At 57.1% G+C, this 15,647-nt stretch overlaps 2 protein-coding genes across 2 annotated transcripts; both read left to right on the forward strand.

Annotated features, from left to right (window-relative positions):
- The first annotated feature begins 960 nt into the window (after positions 1-960).
- On the forward strand, positions 961-6,680 carry GOLPH3L (golgi phosphoprotein 3 like). The gene is made up of 4 exons (XM_074164456.1): positions 961-1,149; positions 4,646-4,777; positions 4,914-5,028; positions 5,541-6,680. Exons 1-4 carry the CDS (start codon positions 967-969, stop codon positions 5,966-5,968), a joined length of 858 nt encoding a protein of 285 aa, XP_074020557.1. The 5' UTR covers positions 961-966; the 3' UTR covers positions 5,969-6,680.
- Positions 6,681-7,282: 602 nt separating this feature from the next.
- On the forward strand, positions 7,283-13,734 carry ENSA (endosulfine alpha). Its single transcript, XM_074164457.1, has 3 exons — positions 7,283-7,398; positions 10,416-10,541; positions 12,385-13,734. Exons 1-3 carry the CDS (start codon positions 7,342-7,344, stop codon positions 12,553-12,555), a joined length of 354 nt encoding a protein of 117 aa, XP_074020558.1. The 5' UTR covers positions 7,283-7,341; the 3' UTR covers positions 12,556-13,734.
- Positions 13,735-15,647: the final 1,913 nt, after the last annotated feature.

Genomic DNA, 15,647 nt, shown 5'->3' on the forward strand with positions numbered 1-15,647 from the left:
CCCTCCAATTACGTATTTGATGCCAAAACTTGGGAGTTTCTGTACAGCTGTGATGAGATGTAATTACAAAGGAAGTGTTCGTCTGTGTCAGGTGTCTAATGGTGTGAGATGAAGAAACCTGTATGTACTTACGATGATTAATTGCAGTATTAATTGGTGCCATTTGCTCTTACCAAAGCCTGTTTGCTGTTGCTGGGCTGTAGGTGAGAGGGGGGTGTGAGGTTGTTCCTGCGAGTGGGGGCTGAGAGTTTCTGGACGTGTTCGACTCCTGTATTTACACTGTCGTTTCAGCCTCGCTGCATTAAAGTTCCGTTGCCGTTGCGCTGCCGCCTCTTTCTGCGCCGTGGGGGCGGGGGGCGGGCGGTGCTCGGCGGGGCCCTACCCGCCCCCCGAGTGCAGGAAGCGGCCGGGCCCGGCCCCGCCCCCAGGAAGCGTTTCCGCGCGTCGACCCCGGGAGCGGGGCAGGGGCGGCGGGACCCGCCGGGCGCGGTAAGGGCGGGCGAGGGGGCACGGCCGCGCCGCTCCCGGCGCGTTTGGCGGCGGGGAGCTGCGGGATCTCGCTGCCGCTGCGCGGGGCGTCGGGTGCCGGTCGGGATGGGTGTGGGCAGCGCGAACCCGGCCCTGCGGCTCTTTGGCCACCGCGAGGGGTTGAGGAGGCTGCCCGGTGTCCCGCGTCCCGTCCGGGTGCGGGGCCTCATCTCCTGCGGAGGCCCTGGGGGGAAGGGACTCGGCTGCGGCTCCCATCTCACCTCCTCGGGCGCGTCGCCGGCAGCTCCCCGGCAGTGACTCCAGTACGGCCACCCTGGGAAGGGTGAGCCGAAAACCCTTGGGTGGAAGGGACAAGCGTCCCTCGTCCTTGACTAGGCCTCCCTGGGAGTTGGGGCTCATGGCTTAACGCTGGCGTAGCCCATTGTGTTTAGGAACGGGGCAGACTTCAGTTCTCTATGTGCCCAGCCAGGGGGGGAGATGACGACGCTGACGCACCGAGTGCGGCGTGCTGAGGCGGGAAGGAACTCGGACAAGAAGCCCGACAGCGAGGAAGATGTGGCTACAGACAGAGACGTAAATGATGATGATCCTGACGACTCCAAAGACATCCGCCTTACACTCATGGAGGAGGTGTTGCTCCTGGGGCTGAAGGACAAGGAGGTAAGGCAGGCGTTGCCGGTGGCAGCACTGCCTTGGTGTACCTGGGAGGGGAGGATCTTGGCTCGTACGAGGATTGTACGAGTTTCTCTGGATCCCCTTCAACAAAGCCAGCCTGCTTCGTGCCAACCACCTTTGTCTCCAGCTTAAACTGAGCTGTGGAGACTGCTTCCAAGTGCTGTCCCACCAGCTCTGCCCTGGGGACTCCAAGAAGTGGCTGGAGGCAAGGGCTACCTGATGGTGTTGTGTGACTGCCATTTGCAGAGCAAAGGCAGATTTGTTCTTTGGCGGGGTCAAAGATGTGGGGTAAATGCAGTCTCACCTTGTGTGTCAGATGGGCTAGGGAAAAGGACATTTATCAAGTGCGCTCTCCTGTCCAAAACCATCAGCTGAAGCACAGGGACACTGTGAGCAGTTTCCACTTTGCTAAAAATTGATGTGAGAAATGGCAGGGGCAGGTTTATAGAGAAGAGGGCAAGGCGAAAGAAGGCAGCTGGAGCTGAAAGCAGGTGCGGGATGGGTGTGAACAGGGCAGTGGCAAAGGAGGTAGGAGCCGCATCTCTCTGTTCAGGCTAGTAATTGCCTCAGCTGGGCAGGAATGGCATTGTGCAGCTCCAGGTGGGAGGGGAGTGGGACTGGATGGGAATCCCTTCGCTGGATGCTCGTCTCACCCATGTGTGCTGGTTTAGTGGCTTTCCTGGGCAGCAGTGGATGAACTTCACAGCCGGTTATTTTCAGGGGGTTATTCTCTGCTGGAGAGGTACCCTGGTCAAACTGAATTGTTTTGTGCTTACAGCTGGTAGGAATTCATTTCTCAACTCTGCCTAGAACAAGCCATGGGGAAAGGAGAAGACATCTTGTGCTGAGTTCTCTGAGCTGCTCTGCTGGCATGCCTTGTCGTCTCTAGTGCGTGCATCATCTTGGTCTCTTTGGGGGAATCTGATGCTGCTATTCCTGTCAAGCAAATGGGGAAATCAAGACCAGGGGAAGCTAACCAGTTGCCCAAGGTGCTTCTTGGGATAATAATGACAGAGGAGAGCCTCAAACATGGGTTTTTCAGCTCCAGGAGCACTCTTCCTGTGAGCCTGTCTCCCACCCTGAGGAAAGGAGACACCGTGGTTGTCAAAGCTGTGGTAGATGGACCACCTTCTCTTCATGTTTCTCTGTGTTGAAATTAAGCCCCTGTGAGGTTCCTGAGCTTTTTTTTTCCTGTAGGGCCCTGCTAGTGCTGAGTTGGTCTGAGCTGGTGCCTTGCTCCCATGTAGACCTGCTCAGGCCGTGGCTCTTGACGTGGACCATGCTCACAGATCTGGCAGGGAAGAGCTGCGGGTTGTGTGAGGCTTGTAGTTTAACAATCCCAGATAAGATCTAGGACTTGCTGAGCCAAAAAGGAAGTAACAAGACAGCAGGACTATAAAGAGAAAATCATGCAAATAATTTTGGAGCAAATATTTGAGAGCAGCCTAGGAGCATGGTGTGGTCTGCTTTCTTCCTGGGCTGTTTAGCATTCTTGGCTTGGTTAATGTATTCCTGGGAATGGTCCTTCAGCCACCAGGAAGTTAGGAGAACACAACAGATAAGAAAAAAACCACCTTGTCATCCTTCTTTTTTTTTTTTTTTTTTTTCCTCCATCCTGTCCTTCTGCATTCCTCCATCTCCAAAGGAAGATCAGAGGCAGCAGTAGCCATGAGCTGGGCTCCCAGGCATTGGGTTTTCCCAGCTTTGTTGTTCACTCATGGTTTGATGCCTGGAAAAAAAACAAGACAATTTTAGCCAAGTCCAGTAAGCTTGTCGTGTAATTTCATTACTTTAAGTACCAGCCTGTCCATCTAGGAGAAACTGGCTGCACACCAGCCTGGCATTTGTAACCAGTCTGATTCCAGAAGCTGAAAGTAACCCAGGAGCTTTCAGTTTGTTTGATTTCATACGCCTTAACATTTTCTAGGGGTAGCATGCCTTCTAGCCCAGTTAATCGAAACTTTCAGTTGCCTCCACACCCTTTTCTGGAAAACTTGTTCCTAAAGGGCACATGCAAAAACCAGTGTGTCTCCTATGGGCGGAAATCAGCGGGGCAGGGATGAAAGGTTGCTTTGTCTTTCCTCACACGGAAATGAAGAAAGCAAATAAGGATTTTCTTTTCTTTTATTGTTCTCTGTGCTATGCGAGTTGAGCAACCAACTCGGCGTCCAGATGCACTGTATAAACAGAAACGCTGGGGATGAGAGTTCACCCATATGGACTGTAGAAGCTTCCGTGCAGGAGGGCTGCATGTTCTCAGCTTTTTTTCCTTAGGAAGGGGACTTGGTAGATTGCTTTGTCTGCATCTCCTGGCAGCTTTTAGACCTGCCCTTTCTCTCCTCCCCGCCTCCCCCTCCCCGAGAAAAGGAGCAACAGAAAGGGAGTTACAAACAGGCCATGGCATTTGTGGTGTGTTGGTATCCCCCTGCAAATAAGCACATTGTGACTTTGCATCCTGGTTTGGGTCACCCTTCCCTTGGGTCCATCTTGGACACCAGTGCCTGCCCCTTTCCCAACCCCACTGCCCACCTGGACGAGCCTCTCCCCGCTTGCCCTGAAACCCATGGACTGCCGCCCTGCTTCTTGGAATGAGGACCCCCCTCCTGTGGCGGGCTCGGAGAACAGGGCTTAAGGCCAGGTGTGGAACGTGCCAAGTCCGAGGAGATCTGGTCACCAGCAGCCCCAGCACTGCCCTGCTGGTGGGACCCAAACTGCTGCCCCCCCCCACCCTGAGGTGCCCACTCTGGCGGGAGAGGAGGGGATGTATTTTCCCATCCTTCATCCATGACTGGAAATCTTCTCTTCCCTCGCAGAGCTGTGCCGGTGGATTTGAGGGAGGGGAGTGTAATGAGGGTGGGCGAGGGGGTGGGCAAGCTCTTGTGCCCTGTGGTGGGCCTGGGGCTGTGCCCCGTGGAATGGTGCTGTGGGTAGTGGGGAGACTCTTCTTCACAGGCCTGATGAGCGATTTCTTTGTACAGCTAGTTACTTTCATGGCATGCCTGGAGCTGGTGGGAGCGTTCTTCAAGGAGAAGAGGAGATTTTGCCTCCTGTTTCCCCCAGGCATGTCTGCAGCAGGTGCTGGGGCAGGACAGAGCAGAGTTCGCATTGCTGGTGCAGCAGTAGCAATGTCCTCCTGTGGCCAGGGGCTTGTCGGGGCAAAGGGCCCGTTCTCATTCTTGCTCTGTTATTTTATGATCCGGGGTTGGGTGCAGCTGCCTGGCCAGTGCTGGGGTGTGCTGGGTGGTTGCGGGTGCAGTGGGAAGGGCACAGCCTGAATTACTCAGTGTTTGCAGGGGGGAGGGTATTAGTCGGGGCTGCTGAGCACTTTTCACTTGGTGGGGAAAGCCCTTTGGCCGAGGAGGGAGAACTGTTAGTGAGAGGTGGAAGAGTCACCTGGGTAGGCCTGGGAGGGGTGGAAGGCTTGGCGGAGCTCCCCTTCCCATCTCTCTTCTCTACTTTCCATCCCTCCTCTCTTTCCCAGGGCTACACCTCCTTCTGGAATGACTGCATCTCTTCAGGCCTGCGGGGCGGCATCCTTATCGAGCTGGCTCTTCGCGGCCGGATCCGCCTGGAGCCACTCTCCATGAGGAAGAAGAGGCTGCTGGAGAGGAAGGTAAAGAAGGCGCAGGAGCTGGGCTGGGGCCCCAACAAGCTTTGGGGCTCTGTCCACTCCCGTCAAGCTGCACGCCAGGGTTGGCCCAATTTTTTTGGGAAGGGAGCGGCACCATGCTTCTGCTTTGTCCTTCTAGGTGCTCCTGAAGTCGGATGCGCCGACTGGTGATGTCTTGCTGGATGAGACCCTCCGACACATCAAGGCCACGGAGTCTGCAGAAACGGTGCAGACCTGGATAGAGCTGCTCACTGGTAAGGCCAGTTAGAGATGCCATCTCCCCAGCTCCCTCTGGGCCTGTCCTTGTTTTCTGTCCCCTCTCCACAGCTTGGCCATCCCCTTGGTTCACTGGAGGTGGGCAGAATACTGACAGCAGAACAGAGGAAGGCTGAATGTGGGGGCAGAGAATAGTTTTCTAGGTCTCTTTTGTTGAGAGCTCGGTGGAAGACTTGGACCTTGCTCCTCATTGCCTCTTTTTTAATGCTAAGTCTTCACCAAGTCTGGAGTCCAAAGTCCTGGGTAGAAGGGGCTTTCCAAAGGGCTCTGCCCCAGGCTGCTGTGCCCTGTGGCCACTGGGAGTTTTGCCAGCTCGGACTGGTGGGAGAAGCAGGTCAGAGTCAGACCAAAGGGAGGAAGAGGGTTCTTGTAGCAGGGACTGGTATCTGTGCAAGCACAGATGGTCCTGGGCTGGAAGCAGCCTGGGTATTGGGGTTGGGTGGCAAAGCTGTGACTGTCCCAGCATTGAACGGCTTCTCCTCTCCTGCAGGGGAAACCTGGAACCCCTTCAAGCTGCAGTACCAGCTGAGGAATGTGCGCGAGCGCATCGCCAAGGCACTGGTGGAGAAGGGGATCCTCACCACAGAGAAGCAGAACTTCCTGCTCTTTGACATGACCACCCACCCTGTCAGCAATGCCACTGAGAAGCAGCGTTTGGTGAAGAAGCTCCAGGAGAGCATGCTGGAGCGGTGGGTGAACGACCCCCACCGCATGGACCGCAGGAGTCTGGCTCTCCTGGTGCTGGCCCACTCCTCAGACGTGCTGGAGAACGTGTTTGCCAGCCTGGCAGACGACAAGTACGATGTGGCAATGAACAGGACCAAGGAACTCCTTGATATGGACCCCGAGGTGGAAGCTGCCAAAGCCAGGGGCACGGAGATGATCTGGGCCGTTCTGGCAGCTTTCAATAAGTCCTAAAAAGCCCCTGAGCCTCCCAAACGAGGGTGGGGAGCCCTCACCCCCTTGACACGAAGCCAGGGGTATTTGGGTACAGAGTTCCTGCAGAGTGGGTGGGCTCAGCTCCAGGGGACCCTGGCAGGGGTCAGAGGGTGAGCACCCACCCGTGTGAGCAGGTTGCACGCTTCTCCAAAGGCTGGTGCCTCCGGGAGAGATGGTGACAGCTCTTTGCTCCAGTGCTCCTTGCCTGTGGGCTTTCTTCTTGGGCCAGCGCAGAGCTGGGAGGTGGCGCAGCCCAGCCCTGCCTCTGTGTGCGGGAGCCAAGCTGCTGGGATGGACCAAACCTCGGCCGGACTGGGGCTGCAGAGCAGCTCCCCTGTGCACCGGCCGGTTCAGCTGCCTCCCTGGCTGCCTCTTCCGTTCCCAGGTCTTGTCTGGGGGCTGCCTGGGCAGCGAGATTCCCCTCGGGATCACACCGACCCCCCTGGGGCTGGCTCAGAGGTGTCTGGCAGCTGGGCCCACCCCAGGTGCTGCCTGGGAAGCCCTTGGCCCATCGAGGAGCAGCGCTGTAAAGGGCGTGGAGCCCCCGGGCTGTGCTTCCCTCATATTCCCGCTCTTTTTCGTAGGAGAAAAAGTTAAACTGTGATTTTTTTTTTTTTTTTAATCCCCCCTCCCCTTCCGCCACCACTTTAATCTGTAGTTCATTTAAATGTATTTCTCTGCAGCCCGAGGGAGTCCTGGGTGTTTCAATCCGCCATCCTGCGGTGGGTCGTGCTGCCCGCTCCGGTGGCGGGGTTGGCAGGGGAGGGGGGGCTGGCGCTGTGAGGGGCGTCCCCGGAGCCCACGGTGGCATTTTTGTCAACGTGCCGGCTGCTCTAAGCGACGTGCCGTCCCCTGTCCCCCTCCGCGCGGCCCGGACCCAAGGGCACCTCGGGCTTCCGGTGGCGGCACCGCGGGATCCATTTGCCTCTCCGCGGGCTGTTCCGGTCCTTTTGCCCGGGGATGGGCCCCTCTTCGCCCCGGCATCTCCCCGCCGCCGTGCTCGCTCGGTGCCGCGGTGCGGGGCGCTCCCGCGGCAGAGCCCCGCAGCCCCGGGGGGTTGCGCCGGAGCCCAGTCCCGGCTCCCGGGAAGAGGCGGAGAGGGCGGGGCCGGAGGCGCCCTCGCGCGGCGCTGCCTTACTTCCCATTGGCCCCTGCAGCCGGGGCGCCTCCGCCCCGCCGCTCGCCCCGCCCTTCGCGGGCGCTGTTTGGTCAGGTGTGATGTCACCGCGGTCGCCTCCCTGTGCCCATTGGGCAGCGCGCCCGTCCGTCAGGCAGCTGAAGCGTTAGGGGGCGGCAGCGGCCATTTTGGAGGAGAGCGCGGGGCCGGAGGGAGCGCGGAGGCCTCCCCTGCCATGGCAGCCCCGCTCGGTACCGGCGCCCCCGCGGAGGAGACAGGGCAGGAGAAACAGGTGGGGAACCCCGGGGCGGTCCTGGCTGGCTCCCATTGGCTCGGCCGTACGTAGCTCTTCACGGCTCTGCGCGCGGATTGGTTGCTTCTGGTGTCCTTCTGGCTACTGGTCTCTCTTTGGCTGTGGGGCTGGTGGGGGTGGGACTTCCGGCGGAGCCGGTGGGATAGCGCGATCTCGATGGCGGCGGCGGGGCTGGAGAGCGCTGGGACAGGGGTTCCCCGGACGGGTGGGCTGGGGGTCCCGGGAGCCGTGGGGTGCGCCCCGCTGCCGAGGGCCCGAGCCTGGCTGCCCCCCTTAGCGGGGCTGTGCCGGGCCTCCGCAGCACACCCCCCGGACATCGGCGCTGGCACCAGCGCCCACCCCCCCCCGGTTGCCTCCTGGGGTCTCCGCGGGGTTTGAGCGGGGCCACCAGCCCGGGCTGCGGCTCGTTGGCCGCCTCGGCGGGGCAGAGCTGCCTGCAGGCATCGAGGAGCCGGGCTGGGCGATGGCTCCAGCGGCTGTCGCGTCCCCGGGCGTGAGCCTGTTCCCTCCCCGCCCCGCCTCCGGCCAGTGGGACCCGGCAGAGCTTCTGCCTTCCCCTGCTGTGGCCGCCTTCAGCCCTCCCCCTGCCGCCGGGGCGGCCTCGCAGCGGGAGAGGCTGTTCCCCTTCTCCGGTGTTCGTTTAACGTGGGGGGTGGGCGTAGGAAGGGGGCAGATGCGCCGCTTTTCGGGCAGCGGGGGAAGGCGGTGGGCGCTCTCCCGTGGGGAAGGCACCGCCGTGGGCGGCCCCGGGATCCACGGGCAGGGGTTAAGGACACGGGCGCGGCCTTGGCTCTGCTGGGTGCCGCAGAAGAGATGCCCGTGAGGTGGGCAAGCGGCAGGATGCAGCGGCACACCCCAGCCAATGCGGGGGAGACGGGGCGGTGGAAGACAGTTGCATTTGCAGCCGGGCAGGGAGGAAGGAGGTTTGGAAATGAAGATCTGAGGAGAGCAGGCTGACATGATGGAAGGGCTGTGGGGGGCAAAGCTTCAGCTCCTCTTGCCAAAATCCCCCATGACTTATCTGGCGTTGGGGCTCATGGAGTGCCTGACTGTGGCAGGGCTGAGTGGCGTGCACTGGCCGCAGCTCTTATTCCTGGAGCTGTCATGGAGACAGGTAAGAAGAGCTGGGCTCCTTCAGGCTTGTGTGTGGGTGAAGCCCTGCAGCACGCAGAAGCTGAAGATCGTGATGAGACTCTCAGCACCTTCACTGCCTTCACTCCCCCTTCAGTCTCCTGGGGACCCTCATAGACGGGGGTGTGAGGAGGAGCCTGTGCAGTTGGGACTCCGAGTGGGATGTGTTGAGCCTGTGCAACATGCTGCTGCTCCCAGCTCCATTTGTCCCAGTTGAGACTGTCACGAGCTGCTGTGAACTCGGGTTTGCTTTGTCTTTTTGAGACACAGCTAAGGAGCTGTTTCATGGCAGCCTTCGCAGGCACCCTCTCATAGCCTCTGTGAGGAGCTGGCCTGCAGGGCTGCAGCCATGCTGTGAAGGGCTGCTCCCCCCGGTCAGCACCAGTGAAAGATCATGTTAGAAACCTCTTGCAGTGCCAGCAATGCTTTCCAACCTGTGGGCTCCAGCTCTGTTCTTGGCCACCTGGGAAGTCCCAGCAGTCAAACGCACAGGAGCACATCCCCTTAATGCCACCAGGACAAGCTTCAGTGCCTCATCCATGGGGAGCCCAGGACTCCCATCCTACCCACCTCCACTGGCTGAATCCTGCCAGCTTGCTGGTCCCATCTGATGGCAAGGGCTTTCCTGCTTCATGGACAGGGCAGGAGCTCGTAGTAGCAGCATTCTGCCACATCTTATTTTGAGACCCATGCTATCTCGGGTGTGCTGGGAGCCGTTGAGGGCCTCAGCACTGGGGAGAAGATGCACACAGCATCTATTGGTGCTGGCAGGAGCAGAGCTACTGCTGCCAAGTCTGCCAATGTTGTCCCTGCTGGGAAGGGGACAGTGATAAAAAACACCCCTTGCCAACATCCTGTGAAATAGCAACTTGCGCTCCTGTGGCGGCTTGGCCCCAGATGGCCACTGGTGGTGGCCAGCAGCGATGTCTTCCCATTGGAGCTGGTTCAGTGGCCAGCTACAACTTGGCTTTGCTGTGGGTGAGGCTCTTCAGGCCCTGCTGGGACCCTGATTCCTTCCCGTCCCAGACTGAACTTCTGTCCCCAGGCCTGCAGCCCTTCTTTGGAAGGAGGAGTGCTGCTCCCCAAAGAGAGAGGCTCCCAAGGTGGTTGGGGAGCAGATTCCAAGCCCTGTACTGGGAACCCCTCTTTGGCCATCGTTGCTGAGCTGGTAGCTGGGTTGGGGGTGAAGGGGGTGTCTCAGAGCTCCTGCAGAGGTGCCAGGTGACAACCAGGGCCTGGCACCGCCTGCCATAATTGGCCCCAGGGGTCCCAGGCTTTGAGCAGGCTTCCTGGAACATCCTGAAACTCCTGTGGCTGTGAAACAGGTGCTAAAATGCTGTTTTGCTACCTGTGCCAGTCGTCATTCCCAGTAAATTGGTTTTGGATCAGAAGGGTTTCTTCCATCACAGCTGTACTGCAACAGGCAGTACAACCCTCTCAGCGCTGCAGTGCGTTGCTGCAGCCTGTTGTGCTGGGCAGCTCTGGGCTGACGTTTGTTGATGGTCTGACCTGTCGCTGGAAGACACTTTTCCAGCAGTCATATGTGGTGACATTTTAAGCCCGGTTTGCAAAGTCAAATGTCAGCACAAGCACCTGCAGGAGCTTCCATCTGGGAAGGAAGCAGGGAGAAGATCTCTACCTCTTTCCACAGGTACTGGAGGTAAAAGCTGCTTCTGTCTGGGAGGGTGTTTATAATATTTTCTGAGGGCATCTGGGTGTTCCAGGGGACCACACCTTGCTTGACAAGCCAGGCGCTGGGGTTTGGACGTGCTGCTGAATATTGTGCTACGGTGTCATAGGGGTGTGTTTTTCTGTGGGGCTGAAGGGCTTTCCACCCCCTCTTTTTTTTTTTTTTTTTTTTTTAGGACACACAAGAGAAGGAAACCATCACCCCTGAGAGAGCGGAAGAGGCGAAACTGAAGGCTAAATACCCCAACCTAGGCCAGAAGCCTGGAGGCTCCGACTTCCTCATGAAGAGACTGCAGAAAGGGGTATTTATGTCTCAGCCATGGCTCATCCACATCCTCTCCTCCCTCAATGGCACAGGCAGCCAAGCTCCAGCCAGGTCAGAGGAATCACACCAAAATTCCTCAGACCAAAAAATCTGTTGAACCCATGGACCAGGTTCCTTTCAGTGCCTGTGCTGGACGTGGCACCCAGCAGCCACAAGCCTGAAGCAGTGAGGTCTGCTGTGGTCAAGCAAGAAGCACTTGTGCCTGCTCAGAACCCAAAAGCTGCCACCTTTGGGTGATTTTGCTCTGTGTATCTCCCGCAGTGTTTGATCCTACCCTGTCCTCCACACCCTGACCCAAAACCTGAGCTCTAGAGGTGAAACAAATGCATAAATGCCCTCCCTGCACCGGGCTACTGGGATGCTGCAGGCATGAGTTTTTCTCTCTGGTCTGCACTTTGCCTGGGTTCTGGGCTGGTGCAAAGGGCACTGAGAATGCTAGTGAGTCAGCTTGGCTGCATCTCCATTGCTGGCACCAGCGTAAAGAGCCAACCCTCTGACTCTGCTCCCTGGAAGTTTAATTAAATCCCTCTCTGAGAGCCATCTGTAGCCTGCTCGAGTTGTCACTGCTGGCTGTCCTCCTTGTGGAGGCTGGTGCAGGAAACATAAGTCCCTCCTGAGCTGCTGGCAGCCGGTGGCTGTGTGCCTTCCCCAGCTCTGAACACACGGTGTCTCTGTGTTCCATCGCGCAGGCACATGGCTCTGTGCTGCCACTTCCTTTCCAGCTTGTATTAACAGCTGTCCCCTCTGCCTGAGCAGCCGCCGTGTGCGCTTGTGCTCACTGTTGACGTGATCACCAGGACTCTTTTAGGTACCAGCTCCAAAAGCAAGCAGTGAAAGGAGGGTTGTTTACTGGCTTGACACTGAAGCGGGGAAGGGCTTTTTGTCAGGACTGGGCTCATGGGGCCCCCTGACAGTGCATTGGGGCAGTTGGGCTCTTCAGAGCTCCTTATACCGAGCAGAGCCCTGTCTGTAGAACCAGCACAGGCTCTGCTTTGGTGTTCAGCTTTTCCTACACCACTGCGGGGGTTCAAGCAGCACCAGGAAGGAGCACAAAGTCTGTGGTGGTGTGTGTGATAAGGGAGCAAAATGCCCCTTGAACCGTGAGTCGGTGGTGCTGTGCAGCAGGGAGGTGTCCTCTGGCCGTTTCTTCGCAGGCAGTTCCCTGCATCATTTCGGCTGTTAGAAGCCTGGATGGTCTGTTGAAGGTCTTGGCACTGGCCAGGCTGTGCTTCCTGGGGAGAAAATCCTGCCTCTGTCACACCAGCTCATCTGTTCACCAAATCAGAATAAACTGTATCGGCAAACATCCCCTGGCTTTGCCACTGCAGTTGATCCTCTGCTTGGAGGCGTCTGCTGATGTGGCTGTGCCTGCATTTGGCTGGCCGGAGTGTCTCTGGACTGAGACTGAATCCCTGTCATGCTGCCTGCGGAGCAAGGGCAGAGCAGGACAAACCTGGTCTCTAGCCAGCAAGTGCCACGCCAAGCAGTGAAAGTTCACAGGCTGCAAATACCCAAAGGTGGGTCAAAGGGAGAAAATGCACCTGGGTGTCTCAAGTCAGATGGGCAGCTGCTGTGGGGCAAAGCTTCTTCCGGGTGGGGCAGGTAAGTCACTCTGGGGTTTGTGGGTCGGTACTAAAAGTGTTTTAAATCAGGCCAGGCTCCCTTGCTTGGATTTTCCCCTTGCGATGTTTTTGTGACTTGGTTTTGAGCAACCTCAGCAACTCCTTAGAGGATTGTATTTGTGGCCAGGTGTCTGTATCTCTGCTATGTCCTCATGGTCCTGCAAATCAAAGTAACCCGAACTCCTCTCCCTCTTCCAGCAAAAATACTTCGATTCTGGTGACTACAACATGGCCAAGGCAAAGATGAAGAACAAGCAGTTGCCAAGTGTGGGGCCAGACAAGAACCTGGTGACAGGAGACCACATCCCCACACCTCAGGACCTCCCGCAGAGAAAATCCTCCCTTGTGACCAGCAAGCTGGCAGGGTAGCCTGCACTCACGGGCTGGGCTCTTTCCTATTTTCTTTTTTCCTTTTGGCTAAACGGATTGAACTTACTGTACCATAGGGATGGGAGCACCAGAATCCACATAGTTATTTGAGTATTTACAGCGAACACACCAAAACCAAGAAGGCGAGAGAGAGGGGTCAGTAGCCTGGGATGCACAGGCAGATTTGATTGGGCCGTTCCTTTTAGCGAGTTGGTTTGCTGCCTTAATTTTCACGCTATTTGAAACCATCCTCGCTTGCAGAGCCACTGAAGCACTGCCTCCTCGCTGGGAGTCAAGCATCCCTGGGAGAAACTGCTGTTTGCTTGGCACCGAGTGGGAGGGGGGGCTCAGGGCTGTGGCATGTGAATGCTTTTCAGGCACCGGGTGTCTGCAGAGGAGGAACCTGCTGGGCAAAAGGTGAGATATGTGATCTGGAAGTTTAGTTAGGTGTGTGTGTGTGTTAGAGCTTTTAAGTGAAGAAATTAGCTGATAAGCAAACAATTCTGTGGCTGTGTTGCTGAGCTGAGCTTCCTGGAATCTGTCCCCTGCTTCTGCAAAGCAGCTGAGCTCACAGGAGGGGACGATGCGTCCGATGGCTGTGGGAGAGGGGCTGGACAGTGTTTGAAATGGTCCTGGAGGCTTGGAGCTGCGATGAGGCGTTTGCTGTTCTGGGGGTATCTGAGTGTGGCTATGTTGGAGGGGTGCAGTGTGAGGCTCGCAGCTGCCCCAGAGGGTTGGGGGGCAGCTTCTCTCTCCCTGGTCTCCCTGGCTGGCAAGACTGTCTGCCTTAGGAAGGGTGACAGATAGCTCCCCTCCCAGTAGGCGGCAAAAGGTGGTGAGCTGAATCCCGCTGGCACACAGGGGAGGGTGGCCGGGTGGGCAGAGCCCTGTCTGGTCGCATGCAGCCCCTGCCTGATGCCCAGACTTTGGCGCTTGCAAAGCAGGGACTGGCAGCAGCTGGTAAGACGGATGTGAGCTGTTAGAGCTGATCTCCGGAGAGAGAGAGGCAGGAATAGGAATAACCACCCTGGAAGGGAAAAAAGCACTGGAGACAGAGAGCATGGAGATTAAGAAGAGAGGAGCATAGAGGCAAACCTGTGTTGACAGTGTCAGGCACCCCGAGCTTGGATTTCTTTCTCCCTTTTTTTTCCTTCTTGCCTTTTCTTTGTTCCAGGCCTGAAAAAAACCCAAACCAAAAATTAAAAGAAACCTGAACACTCCTCCCCCCACCCCCAAAGGTTGGTGTGATGGCTGCAGCCTGCAAAACCATGTGTGTGCTCAGTGCATGTACTGTCCGCTCCTCACGCAGCGGAGATGAAGCGGCCTCCCATCCTGTCAAAAGGTCTTGGTATGCCTGTGCCAGGGCAGCGTTGAAGCCACCTGGTTTTGAAGGCGTGTGGGCAAAAGGAAGTTGAGTGAATGTCTTTTCGTTTCCCTCTTGTTTCCCTCTTGTTTCCCTCTTGTTTCCCTCTTGTTTCCCTCTTGTTTCCCTCTTGTTTCCCTCTTGTTTCCCTCTTGTTTCCCTCTTGTTTCCCTCTTGTTTCCCTCTTGTTTCCCTCTTGTTTCCCTCTTGTTTCCCTCTTGTTTCCCTCTTGTTTCCCTCTTGTTTCCCTCTTGTTTCCCTCTTGTTTCCCTCTTGTTTCCCTCTTGTTTCCCTCTTGTTTCCCTCTTGTTTCCCTCTTGTTTCCCTCTTGTTTCCCTCTTGTTTCCCTCTTGTTTCCCTCTTGTTTTTTTTCCCTCTTTGGGATTCCTACCAGGTCAGGAGAAACCAAGGCAGGGAGGCAACAGGCAATGCTCTGCATGGGCTCGGCTTTCCTTATGTGTGTTCTTGGCTGGCTGACTCAGACTTTTGCTTTCCTTCTGCTTGCTGGAGTGACGAACATGGTGGTGTTCCCTGGGAGAGTGTTTGCCAAGGGTGTGCTGGAATGTTTGTGTCTGCCTTTGGGTGGTTCGGAGCAACCCAGCTGTGGCTCCACTCATCAGGGCACCATGAGCCAGGGGCTCTGTTGCTGGCCCCATGGCTGCGGAGGATAGTTTTATCTTTGTAGAGCTGGCAAGGAGTGTAGCGGGATTGGGAGCTGCCCACTTGTAACCATGGGTCCATGCTTCAGTCTCTGTTGTATTTTCCTGTATGACCTGGCCAGGGGCAGCACTGGCAGTGGCTGTGCAACCTCCTTGGACGTTCTGCTGTCTGTCCCAGCCATGTTGTAAATAGATATGAATCATATATATATAAATATATATAATTTTTTACATGTTCATCTCTCCTCTCTTCTGGAGTGCTATGCTTGCTTTTTATTAAAAAAAAAAAAAAAGGAAATATAGTGAAGAATGCAAAGGGGCATTGCAGCTTGGGGGCTGCCCCTGTGCTGAGAGGGGGCAGGAGGAGTGGACAGCTCTGGAACCAGATCTTTTCCTGGTTTTCCGGAAATGCCGGACGTGCTTGCACAGGAGGGGGAAGCGATCGTGACAGCACATGATAAGAACCAGTAAGAGCAATTCCGTACAAGGGTAGCAGCTGTGGAGCATGGTTATTTCCATTCCACTCCCAGACCTGGGCCGGCAACAGAGGGCTCTGGGGTGTGCGTAGGGCAAGGTGTGTGTTGGGTGGGTGTGGGGTGCATGGGGGTCTTCACCCAGCCATGGGGTATATTGGATGTGTGTGGGCTGGGGGGTGGGGTGGGCATGGGGTCCATCTTGTGCAGCTAAAGCAGGCTCCTTGGGTCACAGCTGAGAGACTTGGAGGGAGCGCAGGGGGAGATGGGGTTTATCCTCCTGCCTTCAAAACAAATCTCTGCCCCCCTCCATGCTGTGGGATAGGGGCTCCTGGTGCCCTCCCCAGGGTCAGGGTCGCCCCACAGTGACATCCTCCCACTGTGGCTCCCTCTGTCCTCACTGGCAGCCATCCCAGAGGCTTTAACTCCAGGGTTTTCAGCCTTGACATCACTCCTCTCCTCCCTGGAGTTTGACAGCCCAGCTGATGGTGTCACCAGGGTGGGCTGCTATTCAGACGGACCCAGTGACCCCCTCCCTGGGGCTGACTGAAGTCTCTGCCATGCATCTTTTCCCCCACGTTGGCCATTTCGCAGCCC

This window comes from Numenius arquata, chromosome 27 (genome assembly GCF_964106895.1).
Source record: "Numenius arquata chromosome 27, bNumArq3.hap1.1, whole genome shotgun sequence".
Lineage (NCBI taxonomy): Eukaryota > Metazoa > Chordata > Aves > Charadriiformes > Scolopacidae > Numenius > Numenius arquata.